Consider the following 23176-nt stretch of genomic DNA (forward strand, 5'->3'; position numbering starts at 1 on the left):
ATTTACTCATTGTCCAGGTCTGCTGGTAGTTTATGCAGTGCTGAAGAAATTTATTGAAGAAGAGAATATGTCTCACAAGCATGCTGTACCCAGCCAGCAATTTCCAGGCAGACACCACATATCTGAAAAAAAGAAATATTGAGGTTGGGAAAATGTTATACTAATGTAAACAGACCACGAGCCAGCTTCACATACAGGCAAGGCATATCTAGCACTATTAAATGTCACAGTTGTATTTGGCTTTGTGTGTCAGAATTATTTCAAGGTGCAGGTGTAAGTGAAATATACATGCAGATGTGTGATGCTTGTCATGATTGCATTGTTTGCTCAAGTCATCTAATTTGCTTGTTTCCACATTGAAAACCAATTGTTGCCCAAGTAGATGCATACTCAAGGGAAATTAGGGATGGGGCATTGCTGTCAATCTTTCCAGCACTGCTCAAATGCCATGAAGGAGTAAAGAAAAGTTACACAATTTACAAAATGGCAATCTTTCCTAAGTATGTAAGGCTGCACAGTACTGCAATATTATCCATCAATACTCAAGAGCTCAAAAGGCGACAACTCAGAACTAAACATGCCCTAATCTATTTTACTACATAGCTGTTGAATTAAGTTTTCTCAGCTTACTGGTCAAAGAAGAACAACGTCATTCAACTCAAACACAAAAATGGGATTTGTTCATCTCTACACTTGATTGAAAGCTCATTTTAAACTCAACAGACCTTCAATTAATGATACGCTTGGACTCTGTATAAATGAAAAGTCAACAGATGCTACCTGAGTGTTGCCAATGTTTTCCAGTTATGTTTAGATTTTCAGCTGTAGTTGACTTTTAGGTCTTTTCTTTGATCTAGGTTAAATGTCTTTGGAAAGCATTTCTCATCCTGGCTGATGCAAACTGATCAGATTAATTGAATTCTTTGGAGTGGCTTCATATTTCCGGGATAGCAAGTAAAGAAGCTGACGTGTAAGAATATATCATGGTCAACAGTAGACATGACTGTTAATTCCTACTTACTTGGTTAAAAATATAAGGTTATTAACGACACCAAAATCTATTGTGTTATTGTCATTCACTCATCCTTTACTGTTTTGGCAGTTGTAGCTGAAATCACAGTCAATTGTAGTGTCACTCTGCCACCTTCTGGAATCGAGGAATTGCATGAAAGCTTCCCAGGTTTCTGGGAAAGTGAAACCCTTATCTGGGACACAAAGCAAAAACTAATTTAATTGACAACCCAAAACAGATCCAAAGCATAAAGAAGGATGGGCGCGATGTAAAAATCTCAAACACAATCTCTGCCCATTCAATCTCCAGCACTCACTTGATCTTTGAATCCTCCACAATCTCCAGCTCCCACCAGCTCCCTGGTTTTGGGCACCCTACCAGCCCCCCGCCCCATCACCACCCCAATCAATCACCCATTCCATTCTCTCTGCCTCCACCAAACACCAGCTCCACACCCTAATTACTTGCCTGATCCGCTTTCTCTGACACCGTCTTGACTAGTCACTTACCATATGAGCCAGGAGGACGTCAGCTCTCAATACAATTGCCTCCTGCTCTTGTATCTCCCACCACCCAACTCTTACCCCCAAATTAACTGAAAGGGGGAAGTGATGGCTGGTCTAGAAATCCTGAGGTCCAGGTACCCAGCTTGTCCCCGCCTCCCTAACCTGTCCTTCCTCCCACCTATCCCCTCCTCCCACCTCAAGCCCCACTCCCATCTCCTACCTACTAGCCTCATCCTGCCCCCTTGACCTGTCCGTCTTCCCTGGACTGACCTATCCCCTCCCTAACTCCCCACCTACACTCACCTTTACTGGCTCCAGCCCCGCCTCTTGGACCTGTCTGTCTCCTCTCCACCTATCTTCTCCTCTATCCATCTTCTATCCGCCTCCCCCTCTCTCCCTATTTATTTCAGAACCCCCTTCCCCTCCCCCATTTCTGAAGAAGGTTCTAGGCCCGAAACGTCAGCTTTCCTGCTCCTCTGATGCTGCTTGGCCTGCTATGTTCATCCAGCTCTACACCTTGTTATCTCTAACATTCTGGGGATCTGTGTTTGAATCCCACTATGGCAGACGGTGGAACTTGAATTCAATTTTAAAGAAAATCTAGAATTAAAACCCTAATGACGACCATGGAACAATTGTCGAATGTCAGGAAAAACCCATCTGGTTCACTAATGTTCTCTAGTGGACATTAGGACCTTAACAGATTTTACCTGGTCTAGTCTGCAGCAACATGGTTGACTCTTAAATTGCCCTCCGAAATGGTCTGGCACGACACTCAGTTGTACCAACTGCTGAAAAGTCTCAAACAAGGAATGAAATTGGATGGACCACTTGGCATTGACCAGAAATGACAACAGCTAAAACAGCCCCATGAATCCTGAAAAGACCTCCTTACTAATATCTGGGGGCTAGTGCCGAAGTTGGGATAGCTATCTCACAGACTAGTCAGGCAACAGCCTGAAATGTGCATGGAATCATACATGACATACAATATCCCAGACATCACCAATGCCATCCCTGGATGTAACCTGCCCCACCGGCAGGACAGGCCCAACAGAGGTGGTGGCACAGTGGTATTCAGTCAGGAAGGAGCTGCCCTGGGAGTCCTCAACATTGACTCCAGACCCTATGAAGCTTGAGGTATCAGGTAAAACATGGGCAAGGAATCCTCCTGCTGATTAGCATGTACTGCCCTCTCTCGGCTGATGACTCTGTGCTCCTCCACGTTGAGCAACACTTGAAGGAAGCACTGAAGGTGGCCAGTGCAGATTACACACTGGGTGGGGGATTTCACTGTCCATCATTAAGAGTGGCTCAGCAACAGCACTTCTGATTGAGCTGGTCAGGTCCTAAAGGACATGGCTATTAGACTGAGTCTGCGGCAGATGGTGAGGGCACCAACAAGAGCGAAAAACATATGTGACCTCACCCTTACCAATCTGCTGGCTGCAGATGCATCTGTCCATCACAGTATCAGTAAGAGTGACCTCTGCACACACCTCCGCATTCACACTGAAAATACCTTACTGCATGCTGTATCACACTATCACCCTGCTAAACAGGACTGCCTTTGAACAGATCTAGTAACTCAAGGCTGGGTATCCATGAGGCACTGTGGGTTATCGGCAATAGCAGAATCATACTCCAAGCAAACTGCAATCTCATGGCCCAGCATATTCCCCACACTACCATTACCATCAAGCCAGAGGGTCAAACACAGAGAATGTCGGAGGAAGCTCAGCAGGTCTGGCAGCACCTATCGAGACAGAAACAGAAACAGAGCTAATATTTCAAGCCTTGTATGACTCTTCTTCAGAACTGACCTTCCGAGTTTCATCAGCAGAATCTGTGTTTGTTTCAGACTTCCAGCATCAGCACCATTTTTCTTTTCATTAAGCCAGGGAATCAATCCTGGTTCAATAGAGAATGCAGGAGGGCCCACCAGGAGCAGCACCAGGTATACCTAGATATGAAGTATCCCCAACCTACAGATGCCACCGAACAGAATTACTTTCATGCCAAACAACAGAGCTGAGCAATCCCACAAACAACGGATTAGATATAAGCTCTGCTGTCCTGCTGCATCCAGTTAAACAACTCACTGGAGAAGAAGGATCCACACATATCTCCATCCTCAATATTGTAACAGCCCAAGATATCGGTGGAAAAGATAAGGCTGAGCATTTGCGACAATCTTCAGCCAGAAGTGCCATGTGAATGATCCATCTTGGGCTCCTCCAGAAGTCCATAGCATCACAGATACCTACCTTCAAGCAATTTCATTCACTCCACATGATATGAAAAAAACAGTTGGAAGCACTGGATACAGCAAAGGCTTTGGGCCCTGACTTCATTCTGGCAATAGTACTGAAGATTTGAGCTCCAGATCTTACCACATCCTTAGCCAAGCTATTCCAGTACAGCTATAAAACTTGCATCTACCCAACAACGTGGAAAATTTTTACACCCTATCTAACTCCTTCAGTGTTCACTCCCTCCACTTTGACATACAACGGTAGCAGTGTGTAAAGTCCTACTGGACCATAGGTCTGCACTCCCATTAGACAGACAGGAACGACTGGTCGTTGTTTAATCTGAGGGTGACCACACCTCAGGCATGGGGAGAATTTTATAAGGGGAATCCTTAATGGTAACTTCACCCAATGCAGGAACTGAACCCAAGTGTTTGTTTCACACTGCATCACACACCAGCCATATCACCAATAGTTACAGTGAAAAATCTTCCTAAGACTCCATACACAGCATCTTACAAAGCTGCAACCCCTACCACCTAGGACAACAAGGGCAGCAGTTACATGGAAACACCACCATTCCAGACCACGTACAACCCTGATTTGGAATGGTATCTACAACTGTTCCTACTATGTTGCTGGATCTAACCTCTGAAATTCCCTCTTTAATAGCTCTGTTTGTCTATCCACAGCACGTGGACTGCAGCAGTTGAAGAAGGCAGCTCACCAACTCCTTCTTCAGGGCACCTAAGGATGGGAAATGAAAGTGGGACCAGCGAGTGATGCCCACATCCTATGAATGAATTTCTTTTAAAAATGAGATACTTAGTGCTGGAGACCATTCACTTTGGACCCGGCTGCCTTCTGTAGCTCCCTAGAATAACATTTCTGTCAAGCACTTCAACCTCAGTATGTACATTTACTCTTCCAGGTATGATCAACTCCTGTCTTCACATACTATAGGTTCATCTTCTGTATAAAATTAAGCTGCTTCTGTAAAAAAAAAGACTTCGAGTTTTAGAGATAACAAGGTGCAGGGCTGGATGAACACAGCAGGCCGAGCAGCATCAGAGGAGCAGGAAGGCTGACGTTTCGGGCCTAGACACTTCATCAGAAATGGGGGAGGGGAAGGGGGTTCTGAAATAATTAGGAAGAGAAGGGGAGGCGGATAGAAGATGGATAGAGGAGAAGATAGGTGGAGTGGAGACAGACAGGTCAAAGAGATGGGGATGGAGCCAGTAAAGGTGAGTGTAGGTGGGGAGGTAGGGAGGAAATAGGTCAGTCCAGGGAGGACGGACAGGTCGAGGGGCAGGATGAGGCTAGTAGGTGGGAGATGGGGGTGGGGCTTGAGGTGGGAGGAGGGGATAGGTGGGAGGAAAGACAGGTTAGGTAGGCGGGGACAAGGTGGACTGGTTTTGGGACTTCGAGTTTTCATGTTTTTCATGCTGTCATTGTTGGGATAAGATTAATACAACTGTGAATGGATTAGTCCATGCTGCAGTTTGTGATTGTATTTAGCTCTATAAAGGTAAAGCTACTATAGTGCCAATGGACTTCTAGGGCTACTTTCGTCTCTCTCTAATAAGAGAGCGACGACTCTCTGAGTTTAACCTGAGGGTCACCATTCCTTAGGTGGAGGGGCAAGGTTGAGAAGATGGTACCTTTATGGTAATCTCATCTAGTGCAGAAATTGAACCTGAGCTGTTGGCATTACTCTGCATTGCCAACCAGCAGACCAGCCAGCTGAGCTAACTGAATCCTATAAACTAGGCCTATAGGCTGAAAAAATGTAACTTGTTACATATGCAGAATTATATTTTGAGGCAATAGAATTTTTTAAAATCTCAACTGGACAACACTTACTTGCAATTTAGGGGCTCCTTAACACTCAGCTCCTGACAGTTGATTGTTGGTCATGATCATAAATTGTTACTCTTTTATCTCAGGGGCTAAGTCATAGCACAGCCTATGTGGAGATGGAAATGATGGTCAGCAGCTTCAGGCTTTCCACCTGAATCTGTGCTGGTGCTGAATTCTCAAGTTGCTGTCAGATTCAGATAAACAGTAGCAGCAAATACCACACTGGCCACAATGAACACAACAAACACAGTGATACAGATATGAAACATTCATTCGTGATAGTCACTGTTGTGACATTATCAGAAATTTAACTTTTAAGACTTGCTCACAGTGGGGTAGCTGGCAATGGATCAGGATTCACAGCATCAGTATTGTGCTTTTAGATTTTCCTGATTGATTGGAGCGATGGGTGTGATTATGACATGCACCTACCTATTGAAGCTCCCTTAAATTAAAGACGACAGACAGAATGGTACCATCCTACAACTGGCAGGGTGTAGAGAATACAAGTGAGTGAAACGGACAGAGAACAAGGAGCAGAAAGTGGTTATTTGCAACTCGGGCTTGCTCTGGTATCTAATAATGCCGTGTCCAATCCAATTGTAATCACAAATCCACATTCCCATCTGTAGTGTTTGGAACCAGGTGGACCTTGTTGACTATGAGGTTCTTGATTGGGGTTGTTAACCTGGGCCAATCAGAAAGCCTTGGCTGACCAATATAACCAGGAGATTAGAATCTCCTCCTCAGAGGAGGACTGACTCTGAGCTGAGTGGCCATAGCCAGTGTACTGTGCCCTAGTTTAAAAGAAAAAGTGACTTGGTGATGGGAACTGGCCTCTGCGCAGTTATTTCATACTTATTCTGTCACTACTTCAGAGTTTGCCACTAAGTAAGAAACAAATTCCAATTTTGTCTCACATCTCCTCTCATTTCCACAGCAGTAGGGAGAAAAAATTGCACAGCCATTTGGACTCATCCAGTAATTCAAAGTTGCACATAGTTTTATTTTCAATTCCTCCAGAAAAAAAAAGAAAAATATAACTAGGGTTAGAATGTCCTCAGTTGAGGACTGACTCCGAGCTGGCTGGCCACAGTCACTGTACTGTACACCAGTAAATAAAGGGGAACTTGGTTATGGGATATCAGCCTCCATGCAGTTATTTCAGTAGTGACAAGAGTGGGATTGGTTGAGAATGATTCACCTAGATTGGTTCAACATTTCTCAACTGGAAAATAGTTGTCTTCGTGAAGTCCAAGTGAAATAACCAGGAGTTTTTCAAGAAGGGCTTGAGACCATCAAAGGGGCCAAAGCCACTTTACACATTGACCAGGAAGTAATTCCAAGATTTTGGCACTGGGCGGGCCTTGCATTTTCCTTGCAGGTAAAAGTAGAGGCAGAAATCAGGAGGCTGGAGAGCGAAGGAATCATCAAACCAGTGCAGTTTGCAGAATGGGCAGCTTGGGTCATGCTGACTGTGAAGTCTGATGGCTTGGTTTGCCATTGTGGCGATTTTAAACAAACGGTAACCTGCTTCTCGCAGATGGATAAATACCCCATCCCTCACATAGAGGGCTTAGAGGCAAAGCTGGTGGGGGGAGGTGGTCCTTTACGAAGCTGGGCATGAGCCACACCCACCTGCAATTGCGACTGGATGAAGAGTCCCAAAAGTGTGCTCCAATTAATACCCATAAGAGTTTATATCAATATACAGACTGCCATTTGGGGCATCATCAGTCTGCACCCTTTTCCAATGGACCATGGAGAACATTTTACAAGGTTTACCCCAGGTTGCCATTTATTTCGATGACGTACTAATTACAGGGAAGACCAATAAAGAGCACTTGGAGAACTCGGACATAGTGCTTAGATGTTTCTCCCAGGCAGGCGTATGCCTTAGATGGGAAAAATGTGTGTTCCAGGTGCCCCAAGTGACCTACTTGGGTCACAGAGTCGACAAAACCGGGTTACACCAGTTGGAAGATAAAGCGAGGATGATCAAAGGTGCCCCAGCTCCCACATTTGTACTGGAGGTTAGTGAAACTATTACGAAAAATTCATACGTAACCTATTCTCTATCCTGTCACCCTTGCAGTGCTGCTGAAAAAGGGTCAGCCTTGGAAATGGTCACATAGCCAAGGAGCAGCCTTTAGGGAAGTGAAAAAGCAGCTATCGTCATCTTAGGTGTTGGCACGTTATGATCCCAAACGAGGTCTGGTGCTGACATGTGATGCCTCCCTGTACAGTATCAGGGTAGCATTGGCTCACCGGTAGCCAAATGGAGAGGAATACCTGAAAGCGTATGCTTCCTGGACTTTGGCTAATGCAAAACACAAGTATGCCCAGTTAGAGATGGAAGGTTTAGCAGTTGTTTTTGGTGTGAGGAGGTTCCACCAGTACCTTTAAAGATGGGAATTTGTCATATTAACAGATCACAAGCCTCTGCTAGGGCTACTGAAGGAAAACAAGGTGGTGCCGCCCTTAGCTTCCAGTAGAATTCAGCGCTGGGTCCTTATTCTCAACGTGTACAAGTACAAGCTAGAACATCATCCAGGAAGCCAAGTGGCTAATGCAGATGCCTTGACCTACCTCCCACTGGCAGATATTCCACCAATAGTGCCTCCACTGGAAGAGTCCACTTGGTTTTAAACTTCCTGGACACAGTTCCAGTCACCACGGACAATATCCAACTGTGGACACATAAAGATCCAGAAATAGCGAACCTGAAACAGCTGGTGGTAATGGGGGAAAACAGAAGGACCATTGCAACTGGGACATAAACCTTTTTGGACCCAGTGAGTCCAGATCACCATTGAGGACGGCATATTACTGTGGGGAGAAGAGTGATTGTCCCAAGTAAAGGTAATGGCCAGAGACTGGCCAAACTCCACCAGGGTCATCCAGGGGTTTCCAAGTTGAAGGTGCTGGCAAGAATTTATGTCAAGTGGCCAGGGTTGGATGCCAACAGAGCTGCATTGGTGGGGCAGAGCCCAGAGTGCCAACAAGGACAAAAACTGCCAACAGTAGCACACCCACATTCATGGGAATGGCCAGGTAAACCCTGGACTCGCCTGCATGTTGAACTATGCACGTCCTTTTATGGCTCAATGTTTCTGGTCATTTTGGACACCAATTCAAAATTGTTGGACGCACGAAAAGTTTGTTGAGCAAACTCAGAGAATTTGAATATTTCCTAAAGTCCAATGGTATTTCGCACATAAGGACAGCTTAAAGTAGCAGCCTACAGTGTCAATTAATACCAAACTGTCCCGGTTCCTGTTCAACTATAGGACCATCCCGCACGCAACAACAGGGATAGCTCCAGCAGCATTGCTGATGGGCAGAAGACTGCACACCATGTTAAACCTGATAATTCCAGCCCTGGCTGGGGCGGGGGTGAAACAGCAGCAGGAATGTCAATGGCGGCCACATGCCTCCTCTAAGTGAGAGAGACAATTTTATTCAGGGGATGAGGTTTGGTGCTGGAACCATGGAAATGGCCCTGAATGGGTATAAGGTGAGGTTGACGCCAGGTCAGGTCCCATGTGTTACAAAGTTCGGGTGGGTGATACGGTCCTGAACAAACACGTAGATCACCTGAAAGCTGTTACCTTGCAAATGGGGCAGCAGCAAAACATACCTGGCCCCTTAGAACAGCCACTTACCTTAAGTGTCGAGGAAACCTCAGAGTCTGAAATGGATGCAACCTTAATACCAATGGAAGAGGAGGAGGAAATTCTCCCGAGACATTCCAGATGCAAGAGACTGGCCACGGTCCAGTACACCCGCCCGTGTCTGAGTCTGAGTCAGAGGAACCGGACGTGGTGTGAAAACGTCACAAGAGAAGCTATAAGCGAAAGACCAGGCCTACATCCCTGTCTTTGGCAGGGGAGGGGAGTTGTTAACAATCCCAATCAGGAAAGCCTTGGCTGACCAATATAACCAGGGGATTAGAATCTCCTCAGTTGAGGAATGACTCCGAATGATGGCCAGAATACTGTGCCAAAGTAAATAAAGGATAACGTGGTGATAGGAATTGGCCTCTGTGCAGTTACTTCACCATCTAACCCTGATAATCTTCCACCCCGTCTTCACCGAGTATCTACCAACCTCTACCTTAAAAATATTCCATCACCTTCTCAAGAAAAGTGTAACAAAAGACTCACAATCCTTCTGGAGAATCAATTTTGCTTCAGTGAGGGAAGGCTGCCCTTGTGGTTCTTTGAGACATCCTTGGGGCTTTGCGTCATGAGCCATAATGACCCACAAAAATATTTTGTTGCCCGCACTCGGCGGAAACAGCTTGCCCCCAAATTGACGCAGAAATAGTAAGAACTGCCGATGGTGGAGTCGGAGATAACACAGCGTGGAGCTGAAGGAGCACAGCATCGGAGGAGCAGAAAGTTGACGTTCTTCGAAGGGTCCCGACCCGAAACGTCAACTTTCCTGCTTCTCTAATGCTGCCTGGCCTGCTGTGTTTCTCCAGTTCCACCCTGTGTTATCTCCAAATTGATGCAGACTTGTCTGAAAATAGCCATAAAGCTGCAAAGCGAGAGCGTGCCCTCTCCAACATGGGTACAGTGCTGCAAGAGCTCCAAATAATTTTATCAGGAAAGGTGCGCGACATGCTACATTTAATTGTTAATCCCTATGTTCTGATTGACCTAGACTTCTCCTGCACAGCACTCAAATGACCAACATATACTTGCAGCTCCACCTATTTCTCTTTGTTGAGGCTCTGCCTCACTTCCAACCCCTGACCAGACCACAATTAACCTCATTCTCACACCTACCCCCCTCTCTACAAATGGTGTCATTCTATTTGTCACACTCTGAATGCTCCTCTTTCTCTCCATGCAGCAGAAAGCACAAGAGGCAGAGAACCACTGAGCCACTCATAGCCACCTTGACCAAGCAGATGATAATGCACTGGTGACAAGCAGAGTCTCAGCAATCCACAGACATTGATATCGGAGATGAGCATTTCACACCAGCCCACTAGCAGAATTAGATCATGCAGCCACATGCATAGAATGCTTCCTCACATAGATGTGATGTTAACAACCATATGTTGATCTGCACAGTTTGATTTTGAACCTCTCATTTTTGTCTGTTTTAATTTATGATTTTCATCACTCTCAGAAACTGCGACCATTGATAAGGAAGTGGTGTCAGAGACAGACACAGACTCCTCAGGCACCCTTAAGAAGCACCATCGCAAAACTCATGTGTATTTCCCAATGGCCCAGATGCACATATCAAAGCAGAACCACCAACATAGAGAGCTGGGTTGTTACTGGGAAGCCATGCACTATAGGTAAATAGGAAAATGTATAAGAGACCAGGACTGCAGAGGAGAATTCCCATGGGAGAACATAGAAATCTCCAAGCTCTGTTCATCTGAATGCAGACACCGAGCTGCAGGAGGGCCCAATGATGAAGAGGAATATTCAGAGCCACAGAAGAAAATGTGTGAGCTTCTGTCAGCATTTCCGTAGGCACAGTACATCTGTGGAGTGGGACTGCATGAGTTTGCTTCGAACATGAGTGCCAGGATGACTTGGACTACTGTGCTAACATCTACCTCCATAGAAAGTCAGTATTAGGCAGGAGCTAGGGAGTGTTAAATTGGGAGGGGCTGTTATCAGGCAAGTCCACTTTTGATACTTCGGAACTGTTTAAAGACCTGCTGGGGAGAGGTCAAGACCGGCATGTTCCAGTAAGGAGGAAGGATAAGCATGGCAAGGTAACGGACCCTTGGATACCGAGGGCAGTTGTGAATTTAGTCAAAAGGCAAAAAGAAGCATATGTAAGGCTTAGGAAGCTAAAATCCATCAGGGCCCATGAGGAATATAACAAAAGCAGGAAAGTACTCAAGCAGGGAATTAGGAGAGCAAGAAGGGGCCATGAAATGACCTTGGCAAGTAGGGTTAAAGAGAATCCCAAGGCATTCTATAGATGCATTAAAAACAAGAGGATAACTATGGAGAAGGTAAGACCACTCTAAAACAAAGGAGGGAATTTGTGCTTGGAGGCAGAGAAATGTGGGTGAGATCCTAAATGAGTACTGTGCATTGGTATTAACCCAGCAGAAGGATATAGAGGATAGTGAGATTTGTGTGGAGCATGCTAATATGCTGGAGAAAGAAGTGGTGTTGGATCTTTTAAAGAGTATTAAGTGTATATGTCCCCAGGGCCCAACAGTATCTACCCCAGGTTGAGAGAGACAGAGAGGAGATTGCTGGGGCCTTGACCAAGATCTTTGTATCCTCATTAGGCACTGGAGAGGTCCCGGAGGACTGGTGAGTCGCTAATGTTGTTCCTCTGTTCAAGAAGGGAAACAGGGATAATCCAGGAAACTACAGACCAGTGAGCCTCATGTTGGTGGCTGGGAAGGCGTATGGCATGCTTGCCTTTATTGGTCGAAGAATTGAGTACAAGAGTCTGGATGGCATGTTGCAGCTTTGTAAGACTTTGGTTAGGCCACATTTAGAGTATTGCGTTCAATTCTGGTTGCCACATTACAGGAAGGATATGGAGGCTTTGGAGAGGGTGCAGGAGAGGTTTACTAGGATGCTGCCTGGATTAGAGGATATGAGCTATAAGGAGAAGCTAGAAACACTCAGGTTGTTTTCTCTTGAGTGGTGCAGGCTGAGGAATGGCGGGATATGGACCAAGGGCAAACAGAAGGGATTAGTTACACTTCATTGCGGTCCAACTATTCCAAAGCTTTTTACAACAAGACAAACTGCATGACAGTAGAAATTCTCACCAATTCAACAGATTTACACTGACAGGGATCTGTAAGGTGGAGGGGAGGAAGGACAAAATTGTTAGTGGCGCAACCTTTGGAGAAGCGCAGAATCAACAGAAACTTCCAGATTCCAGAAGCATTCTGCGCATGTGCAGATCCCAAAAGTTGTTGTCAGGGTCACTGGAATAGGGGTCGCAAACATTGACAGTTCTGTTGCCAAAATGCAAATCTATTTTCAAGTGCTTGTCAGCAGCTCTCATTTCATCAGGCTTAAATGACTACTTCTACTTAAAAATAATCTCTCACTTCTACAGAACAATCACATTTACTGAAATCAGAAAAGAGAAGCTTTTTGTACCATGACACAACTTTGTAATGAATCATTACCTCAGGGTTCACAGTTAAATACACATGGTCAGTCCAAAGTGCAATGCACTATTGATAAAGCTGCCAAAAGATTTTGAGATTGCACACAGCATCTAACTGAGTGATTTACTTTGATGTCACAACAGTTTCAGAGACCGTATTCTGGCAGATTATAGATCATTTTATGAATTTTTTGTTATTATGTTTTACACTCAAATATATTGAACAGTGGGTTATGTTTAAAATATACATTTAAAGTCACCACTCAGACAGAATTCGTAACCCTACTACTTGCATTGTAGTTTCATTTTTCATTTGAACAGGTTAGCTGGAGTAAGCAAAGGAAAGAATTATAAAACTCTTATTATGACACAGTTCATAATCTACAAAGTTGGTAGCTGATATAGAATTGTAAGTTGACTGGGTGAGGAGGGGCTTCTCCGGCATCTTCTGGAGATAACTTGTGGGGTCTTTCTCCACTATCAACTGCATCTTTAAATTCCTCCTCATTCTCTTTCACCCTCACCTCCAACAAGTATGAAGAGTTAACAAATTTCTTATCACTATATTTGAGACTCTGTCTGAACTCAGCTCGTCCATGAGACCTACCTCTTGGTTCCCTTGAACCTATCCCTACTGAACCACTTCCTATGCTAGCTGACATTTCAAAGACTGCCTCTCCTCAGGTAATGCCTCTCGCCAATTCAAAACCACTGTCGTCAATGCCCTCCTCAAAACAAATTCAATGTTGATTCTCTGTCCCTGTAAACTAGTGCTGCACACCCCACCTGCCTTTGCACTCTAAAGTTCTTGAACATATTACTGCTTCATAAATATGCACTTAAATTCCCTGCAAATCTACATTTGTATCTTTTCATGTGTTTGTGACTGTGGAGCATTTTCTCTCCTTATTCTCTTTGCAGGCACTTTGACACATTCAACCTCACTTCCTCCCTCAAAGTTTCTCCCACCCGGTCAAGATCAATGAGACTGTCACGACCATTATCAACCCACTTGTAGCCAGAACTATTTTTCCCATTTGATGCCACTAAAAGTTGTCACACCTCACTGGGATAGCACATATAAATCAAGCCCAACTATTTCCTGAGTCATCACAAAAGTTAAGAATTTTATCAAAGTACACAAAGTCCCTCATTTACCCAAATTATCAGAAAACACAGACCAGGTTTCTGCACTTCATAAAGGACTACTTTTACAATTAAATACCGCTAAACAACTATGATTTGTTAACATATAACTCTCTAGTTGAAACTCTAACTTCTTTATTAAGCCACTCTACACAGTCAGACAAAAGAAGTGTTATGGGTGGAAGGGGAAAATTAGTGGGGGAACAGTTCAAAGGCCCCAATCCATAGGGTTTGCTGAGAAGAATTCATCAGGATTTTATGTTTCTCAATCTCTCTTTTCCAGATTATTTATGCTGCTTTGTAGGAAGCATAGGCGGTCGGTGACATAACTGCAATGCCTTTTAGTTACTAGTTAAAGACGACAGCTTACAGCAACTGGTGATGGAAAATAAAATTGGTTTTCTTCAGACTTCAGATACTTTGGTGGAGAGAAAGACTCACCATCTGCCCTTTGCCATAGTCCTAAGGCTTCTGCCAGTATCATTCACACCCAAAAGCTGTAGAGCTACCCATGAGCCAATCGGATAGTCATTGTCAGGCAGATGGCCTTTGGCATCCATGTCTGGTCAGGACTGCACAAACCAATCAGCAACCTGTTGCCAGGTGAATCTCACTTTGTCCACACCCCTGGTGTGGGATCACATGCAAGCAGTCTCCCTTATGGCTTGAGCAAAACAATAGTATGGACATGATTTACAATGAGTTTCAGCACTTTGTTTTAAAAGTGCAGCAATCACTTCCACAATCCTTGGTTTTCAAAGTAATTTTTGAATTTCAGTCCACAATCAATAATACCGAAAAATAAAAAGATATGATATTTTCAAAGTTGAGCCCTCCAAGAGTCTATCTCCATTTCTTATCCACATTCTGGTTCTAAAAGATTATTTGAAGTGAAATAAGTTTTGATATGCACACTGATGGCATCCAAGTCTATCTCTTCACCATCCATTTCAATCATAACTCTGAATCTGTGCTGTCAGATTGCTCATCTGACCTCGTCTCAGATAAGCCACAATTTTCTTGAATTAAGTACTGAGGAGACCAAAACTTTGACTCCCACAATGAGGTCCATATCCTAACTATTATTTTTATTTCTATTCCCAGACATCAATTTCTCTTACATCTTGAGCAGAACTTCTAACACCGTATCCTCTCCATGATCAAGGCCATCTCTATAAACATCTCTGTAAACACTGGAGTAGTCGGGTGTGGAGACACAAAACTCTTGGATTCGACAGCATATTAACTGAAGTTCTATTCATTGCCTACTATCCTCCTCACTCTGTAAACTTTAGCTCATCCAGTTTATATATTAAATTACACCAAGTTATGGTCTCCCAATATACTTATTCTTGTAGGCTTGTATTGGCTCCAAGACCAACGCCTCAGTTTTCAAAGTCACATCATATTTGAAAAAATAAAACATTCCTTCATTCCAGCACACTATTTGTAGCCTCCTCCTGCCTTACAAGCAACCTCACCTCACTGCACGCTTGCATGTACAGTTCCTAGAACTCTGGTCTCTGGTATGTTCTTAATCCTTCTATTCCATCATTCATGGTCACACCTTTTACCATTTAAGCTCAATGTGATTCTAAACCACTAACACCTCCTTGCCATCTCTTCTTAAAGACCTCCTTAAAATACAACTTTCTCACCAACCATTTGGTTTGTCCTCCTAATATTTTTCTTTGGCTCAATATCCATCTTTATTTAAATAAGTCTGTATTCTGAATATTTTGAAATATGTTCTACATTAAAAGATGTTTTATAAATGCAATGTTGTTGTAAATCGCACTGAAATTGTGCAGGTAGTTTTCGACACTACAACTTGATTTTGGAGTGTGTGTCAGGCATGAGATTTATCCTGCCAGCTAAAACTACTCTCCAGTCAACGGAACATAAATTTCCATTCCTGCGTACAATCCTGTATTCACAACCGCCAACTGACTATAACTTTAAAAGATAGTAATGGGGCAGTCAGCTGTTTTCTGATATTGAACATTTAACTGTGAATCAATGGACCCCTGGGATCTTTTTGTGCTTCAACTTTAAAGTTATAGTGAACTCTCATTGACTTTTATTTTACCACAATTGTGGCAAAACTCAAGTTTCCAGACCTATCTTCATTTGGTGCTTCCTTACTCAGTGCCAAATGCTGATCTAACATTAATATTACTGCTTCCACATGAAGACCCATCATTACAGAAATCACTCTGCAACACTTGTAAGATGTGTGGCATAATTTGGACAGTTAGGACTTGCAATCCCTGGCCAACACTGCAGATATCTCATATCCTGGCTGAAATGTATTTGGTAATCTTTTCTTTCTTTGAACTGAAAAAGATTTGTCTGTATTCTTCACCAATTCATCAACTATGTCTGCACAAAATTTACTATTGGGAAAATAAGATAACCAATTAGTATTTAGGAGCAATAACTCACAATGGTCACCAAAACCACTAGAATGAAATACTTAACATAGATAAATTACAACTTTTCTCCATTTCATGCAATTACTACAACAGAAAAAATGACTCCTATGACAGATACAGTGTTGGAACCTGTACTCTCTTTAGTGGCTTTACGTCTCTTCATGGAATAATCTACACTGAGTAGCGAGGTACATTCCTGGATACGAAAAACTATAGCTATCATTGACTGCAGCTATTCTGATCTTTAATGGAGAGGTGATGGCCTAATGGTATAACACTGGACTGTTAATCAATAGACCCAGATAATGTTCTGGGGACCTGGGTTCGAATCCCGCCATGGCAGATGGTGGGATTGGAATTCAATAAATATCTGGAATTAGGAGTATAATGATGACCATGAATCCATTATCGATTGTTCGAAAAGCCCATCTGGATCACTAATGCCCTTGAGGAAAGGAAACTGCCATCCTTACCTGGTCTGGCCTACATGTGACTCCACGTGGTTGACTCTCAACTGCCCTCTGGGCAATTAGGGATGGTCAATAAATGCTGCCTAGCCAGCGACGCCCTCATCCCGTGAACGAATAAAGAAAAAAAAATCAGTGAAAACAGCAAAAAGTTTCAAAACCAGCTGGAAGATTACAAACTGTAAAAAAAATGCATTAATGATACACAGTGAAGTACCACTCAAAAACGGTTTCTAAAACAACTACAATTCAACACAATGATATGCAAAAGTGAAACAAGTCAGCCCAAAAAAGGTGTCTGAAGTATTATGAAATGTGAAACTCATAGATCCTCTAATTCAGTGATTCTAGTAAATGTTATATATGACATATTCTATTAGTTTGGGATATGTCTCTTCTATTAGCATTAAATATTAAACATTCATTTTGAGAGTGGTAGGTACTAGGAATCCACTGACTTAAGGGATGGTAGAAGCAGAACCTACATTTAAAAAGTACTGGGACGTCTACTTGAACAGCCGTGACTTGTAGGGCTTTCAGCCTAGTGCAGGAAGGAGGCATCAGACTGGGTAGCTCTTCATTGATCAACAAGAACATAATGGGCTGAATGGTTTTCTTCTTTGTAATGCACTTTCTGAGTTTCTGTGAAATAATACATATATCCATATACACACAACACCTTTAAACTATATATAAATGTTTTTGTCCTTAAATTAGCTTTAAAATCTGCAAAATTTAAACAGTCAATTTTCTTAAGTTCAATGTAACTGCAAAATCTTATTGTTATATAGTTCTTGATTATGACAAGCCCAGCTAAACAAAATCTACAATAAGAGATAACAAGGTGTAGAGCTGGATATACACAGCAAGCCGAGCAGCATCAGAGGAGCAGGAAAGCTGACGTTTCGGGCCTAGACCCTGCTTCAGAAAAAACAAAATCTACAGTTTCCCAGATGATCCTTCCATAATCAAAACCTTAGGTCAAGGCAACAATAACATCTGAAAACATAGAGGACTCTGGCAAGTGCAAGAATAGCTTCCTTGGTCAAGGCAGTTGTGGTGGCTGAACATGTTGGGAGTTTACTGTCATGCAGAGGAATGCAGTCTCTTCTATGAAGGCATCCTCCTCAAGGTGTCCATCTCATTCCAAATGTTGCCTAATCCCCAAGGAGAGTTAACACTGAGAAATGTTGATGCCCTAATACACTCTGAAGCTCGGTTTTGGTGCAACAGGTACATTGCAATCTGTCTAACAGTACCGTAAAACCTGCTCATTAGGTCATGTATTTTCTGGCCAATGTGATCCACAAACTAGAGTTAAAATTTTTAAATCTTCTTACACCACCAGGATGTTATCAATCCATCTCCATGCAGTCACTTTTAGGCTTCCATTCGGTGTTAATGCAGAAGACTATCCTGACCCAATGAATGGCATCTTCATTAAGTATTTCTCCAAAAGTCAAGCAAATAATGCAGGTACATTGTGTGCCTGCCATTCAAATAGTAGCATTTAACTCCCTCACTATTAGCGTTATAGCTACATAAATAGAGCTCAAACCTCATGTTAATCTCTGAGACAGTCATATATTGTATCTCAAGATTTAAAAATAATTTCATCATCATGATCAAGATGATGTTTAGCATGTAAATGCTGTTTTACCTGCCAGAACAGTTTTGTTGTTGTTTGGAATCAAAAGTTTTGTGTTAATCACTTCTGGACCTTCTCATTCTTGAGGCCATGATGTTTTTCATCCTTCAGTTTGTGCAAAAGCTAAATATAAATTCCACATTGGCAGCAAAGACAGTGTGAGTTTCTAGAATGGTTTATCCTGTACATCCTGCTTTCTTTTAAATACCAATGCAGCATATACTTCATGTCATGTACCGTTTCACAGACTAAAACGTTATTTGTTGAAATCCTCTCAAATTATGACCCAAACAACAACATTGCATGATAACCTGTGGTAATTTCCTTATTGTAGCTGCATTGGTCAGTAAAAAGCATAGTGTTAGCATGCAGGCTGCATAATACTTGCAATTTGCAATGTACCGGTGGACCCACAACTAAGTCGAAGAGCTGAATGACTTACTCCTGCTCCTATTTTCTATGTTTCTATGTTGCCTAATAACTCAGTGACTACAATGCAGCAAGTGTTGCAGCATTTTCTGACCAAATATTTTAACTAATAACAAAAGAGTTTATAATTCCCCAATTCTACACCTCACCACCAGTAGGAATTTCTGATTTAACTGTTTTGGGTCCAATCATTTTTTTCCTACATTTCATTGAATGTAACTTTATTTTCTCCCTACCACTGCTTTCTGAATGAAATATGAGTCACCCTTTATTCGTTGTTGTCTTCAATGTTGCACTGCCTTTCTCTGATGCCAGGTGAGTCTTGTCCAGCAAGCTGACTTAGAATGCTGAAAACCACCAAAACTATGTTGTGGATTTATGGCCCTGGGTTACAGATTAATCTCAATGGTGTCAATCTATAATATCTCTAGTTACAGTAGAGCTGGTAGACAGTGAAACAGTTATCATCAATGTCATTGGCGAGCAACATTTCAGAAAACATGTGTGAACATGAGATCAGGGATCTCATCCACCAACTCATATTCTTCGTCCCCACCTCCAATAGCATTAAGATTGACAACACTCAACTATAATGCCAACAACTGTTTGGGTTGAACAACATCTCAGATATCTGATGATATCATCAGAAATCAGGCTGACATCTTACCTTTTGTTAGTTAACATTTAATTTGCAATTTATACTCACACAATATAACATGCTTGATAAGCTTTTCAGTACAAACTAATATATGGCCAGACCTCTAAGTCACTGTTTTGCATACACCATTTGGATACATAATAAGCAAATTAGCCTAAAATATAAAAATGACACCATCTTCTACTGGGTCTCCTGAACACTAAGGGAAGCATGATGTTTCGTTCATATTCAACATCTCATGCTATGAGATGTAACAATTTGCATGAGAAGGAGGAAGAATAAATATATTTCTTTTTATATTACAAAATCAATAACCAGATTCAACCCTGGTCTACAATGCAGCCGGCAGAGGAGCAAGCTGCAATCATTTTTAAAACAACTATCGCGGCTTATTGTATTTGCCAATACTGTTCAATAATAACTGAATAATTTTAATGCAACGATCCAGGAGCTAACAGACATTGTAGACGCTGGACCAGTCTCACCTCCTCCTTTCCACTGTCTGGCACTCTGCAGTATATATCTCCCGAGGAAGGATCGTAGGAATCGAGATGCCTGGAGCACGGCACGAATTTCCCACCGATGTAATTCTCCAGCATTAAATGTGTTCTCTGGTGAGCCATTTTCGGCATGTTTCTTCCAGCTTCACAAACAGCTGAGACACAGCAACAGCAGCGGCCACCGCCCCCTTGGCCAAGGAACTGCTGTGTGACATCTGCTCTAGCCAATCAGCGGCCCGCGCAGCCCGCCTCCGGCTGTCAATCAAGGTCTATCTTCACCAATAGGCAGGGTGAGGAGGCGGGATCTGGGCGGCCCGGGCAGCTTGGTTGCTTTTCTGTCGTTTCATTGGATCCTGCAGGGGGCGAGGACAGGGCACGGGCAATGAGTTCAAAGACCCAGCGGAGATATATTATCGAAAACCTCCTGACAAAAGAGATGCAGTTCCAATTGAGCAGTACTCACATTTTCAGGACATTTCTTTTTATTCCGTCTCTCTCTCGGTAGCGACTGAGATTAATGTCAGCAACTAGTTCCAAATTGGAAAAATGTTAGGAATGAGTTCATGGTCATGGTCATGGACTGGGGGGGTCAGAGCAAGTGCTTTTGAAAGGATGTAAAGGTGACTTTCAAAAGATAGAAGTCAATGACGTTTTCCTTCAGAGTAAGATCAGTGTACTTTGTTGGCAGCCCATTGAAGTAGAAACCATTGCCAGTGCACTGTTAGAGGTGGGATCTATGCTACCCCCTTTCTACCTGTCCTGCACACTGTGAGCTTATGGAGTTAAGAGACGCCAAATTGTACCTTGAACCAAATGGTAACTCCTTCATGTCCCTGCATGTCCCTTCCTGCTGTCTTTACCCATTTACCAAGTTCTGCATTACTTGCCAAGAGGCACAAAACCAGCCATGACACATCTGATGGAGTTAGCTGTCAGTCAACTTGCAAAGTCATTCTCAGTTCCTGCTGAGACTGTGACCTTCAGCCAGAACCTGTTGGCTGTACTCTGCAGCAAGAATGTGTGGTCATGCCTTGTTGCTTGTGTACCTTACCATTAAGTGTACCTTACCATTACCATCTGCATATCTTTATCTGTGTGCTGTGTGTATGCAATGTCACCAGTTAGTCTACCTGTGAGTCTGCAAGCTGCATGTGCAAAAATCAGTTGGTTACTGTAATGTCTGCTTCATAATTTGGAATGTGTTTTATTGTTTTAAATAAACTACCCCACAGAACAAATCATTCCCTTTTGATTAATTAGTTATTAGCCCATCACCATTAACATGGCATGTTTTTTTGGTGTAAGATGGCTGTTGAGTAGGACGCTCCAGCCAGAGCTTGTCCGCTCCGCCCATTTTTCTTTTCTTTTTCATCCTCAGTGCTTTTTCTCTTTTTTGCTCTCTTGACTCCCAGCCTCCGGTGACAACGCCCGGCATTGGTGTGGCAACCTTTTGGCCTCCTATAGGGTCCTCCCAGCATGATATGGCAATGTTCCAGCCTCCCACAGCAGCCTCCCAACATGGCATGTCACCAGCACAGTCTGGAGCTGGGCCCGGTGTGGACTGGAAGATAGGTACCAGTGTGGTCTGTTGTACTGAACTTCTATTTCTGTATTGCTGGACATTTTATTTCTCTGTTATCTAAGGTCTTGCAACTAAAGAAGCTGTGCCTAGGTACTTTTTGTATTTAAGTCACCGATGTAATTGGCGACGTATTAACTTTTCACCATACTCATTGAGTATATGTGACAGTAAAGGCTATTCTATTCTATTTTATGCTAAACCTTACTGTTTCTGAGGGTTCACTATAACAGAACACACACTCACACTTAGTGAGTTAGAGTTAGTTAGTTTTGTGACCTGGTGTTTCACAATTCACAAGTGACCACAAGCATAGACAGCAACTACCACCCTCTTTCCCAAGGACCTGTTGGACAATGACTGTAGCAGCTAATCTAGCTGCTTGGGATGTCAGTCAGGAACACCAATCAAGGTCTCCATGCACTGAAAGGCAGCAGAGGGGCTGGGCTCTGAGCAGCAGAACAGCTGTGGAAAGTAAGTCCTCTTCAAGGAGAGACAACCTTCTCCCAATGTGCCCAGCTAGACACCAATGCTGAACCCCTGAAGCCATCTTTTAAAAGGAGAATGACAGAGGGACAGCAGCAAGTTTGTCAGCTGCTGATGTGCATGCAGTACATGAGCTCTACATTAATGGAAAGGAGCACTGGGTTGGTGTTGCAAGTATTTTGTTAAATGGCCAGAAATGTCACATTATGGATTTCAATCAGGAATCCTCTAAAGCATCACATTTTCTGTTGACAAGTATGGAATACTGTCCGGGGTACCTTATGTTTAAGGATTATGTGAAATTGGGCGTACAGAACAATGCTGCTTCTGTTCTTAGGCAGTCCCTTAGAAAGTTGAGAGCACTGATCATGGCTGATATATTCATTGCGGGATCTGCAAACTCTGCCAAATGTGGCATGAAGGGTTGGGTAGATGGTTTGTTCAGAGGTGTGTTTATGCCTCCAATGCCTCCAATGCCTCAACTTCATCTCTGCAGGTTTCAGCTGAAGTCTTTTACTTCGGGTGGCAATGTCAATGTTGAGATGCCTGAGTTCCAGAGCTGTGATGACAGTGTGATATCCAGGACAGTCAGTATCCAGGTTTCATTGTTTGCCTGTTGGTGATTTCACTGCTACATTCCAGGAAATGAGTACAATATGAAGAATGTTCCCAAACCAGTGTAATTGGCAGAATCTCACAGTTTTGACCTGGACCTGATATTGGTAACTTGAATCTTGAACCAGAGAAAAAAATTGCATAAAACATGAGCATAAGTAGTTTTTGGCCTGGATTACATTTCATTAGGTTGTGATCTTTCATACTAATTTGGCTAATTTTGCATGATTCACCCATAACTAAAAGTGATCTCATTAAAGCATACAAGATTTTGAAAGAGAGATAGTTGGAACCGCAGATGCTAGAGAATCTGAGATAGCAAGGTGTAGAGCTGAATGAACACAGCAGGCCAAGCAGCATCAGAGGAGCAGGAAAGCTGATGTTTCGGGTCGAGACCCTTCCTCTGAAGAAGCACTGAATGATGTGCTTGGAATGGATCTTGGTTTCATGACTTGCTGCCT

The 23176-nt window shown here is 43.1% G+C and overlaps 1 protein-coding gene across 1 annotated transcript in view; it reads right to left on the bottom strand.

The window, feature by feature from the left end:
• The window catches only part of aldh8a1 (aldehyde dehydrogenase 8 family, member A1), a 38242-nt gene extending 18048 nt beyond the window's left edge, over positions 1-20194 (bottom strand). The window contains exon 1 of the mRNA XM_048596994.1: positions 20021-20194. Within this exon, the coding sequence (XP_048452951.1) occupies positions 20021-20167 (147 nt within the window). The 5' untranslated portion in view covers positions 20168-20194. The remainder of the gene's footprint in view (positions 1-20020) is intronic.
• Between the last annotated feature and the right edge of the window lie 2982 nt (positions 20195-23176).

Source organism: Rhincodon typus, chromosome 5, assembly GCF_021869965.1.
Source record: "Rhincodon typus isolate 14 chromosome 5, sRhiTyp1.1, whole genome shotgun sequence".
NCBI classification, from domain to species: Eukaryota; Metazoa; Chordata; class Chondrichthyes; order Orectolobiformes; family Rhincodontidae; genus Rhincodon; species Rhincodon typus.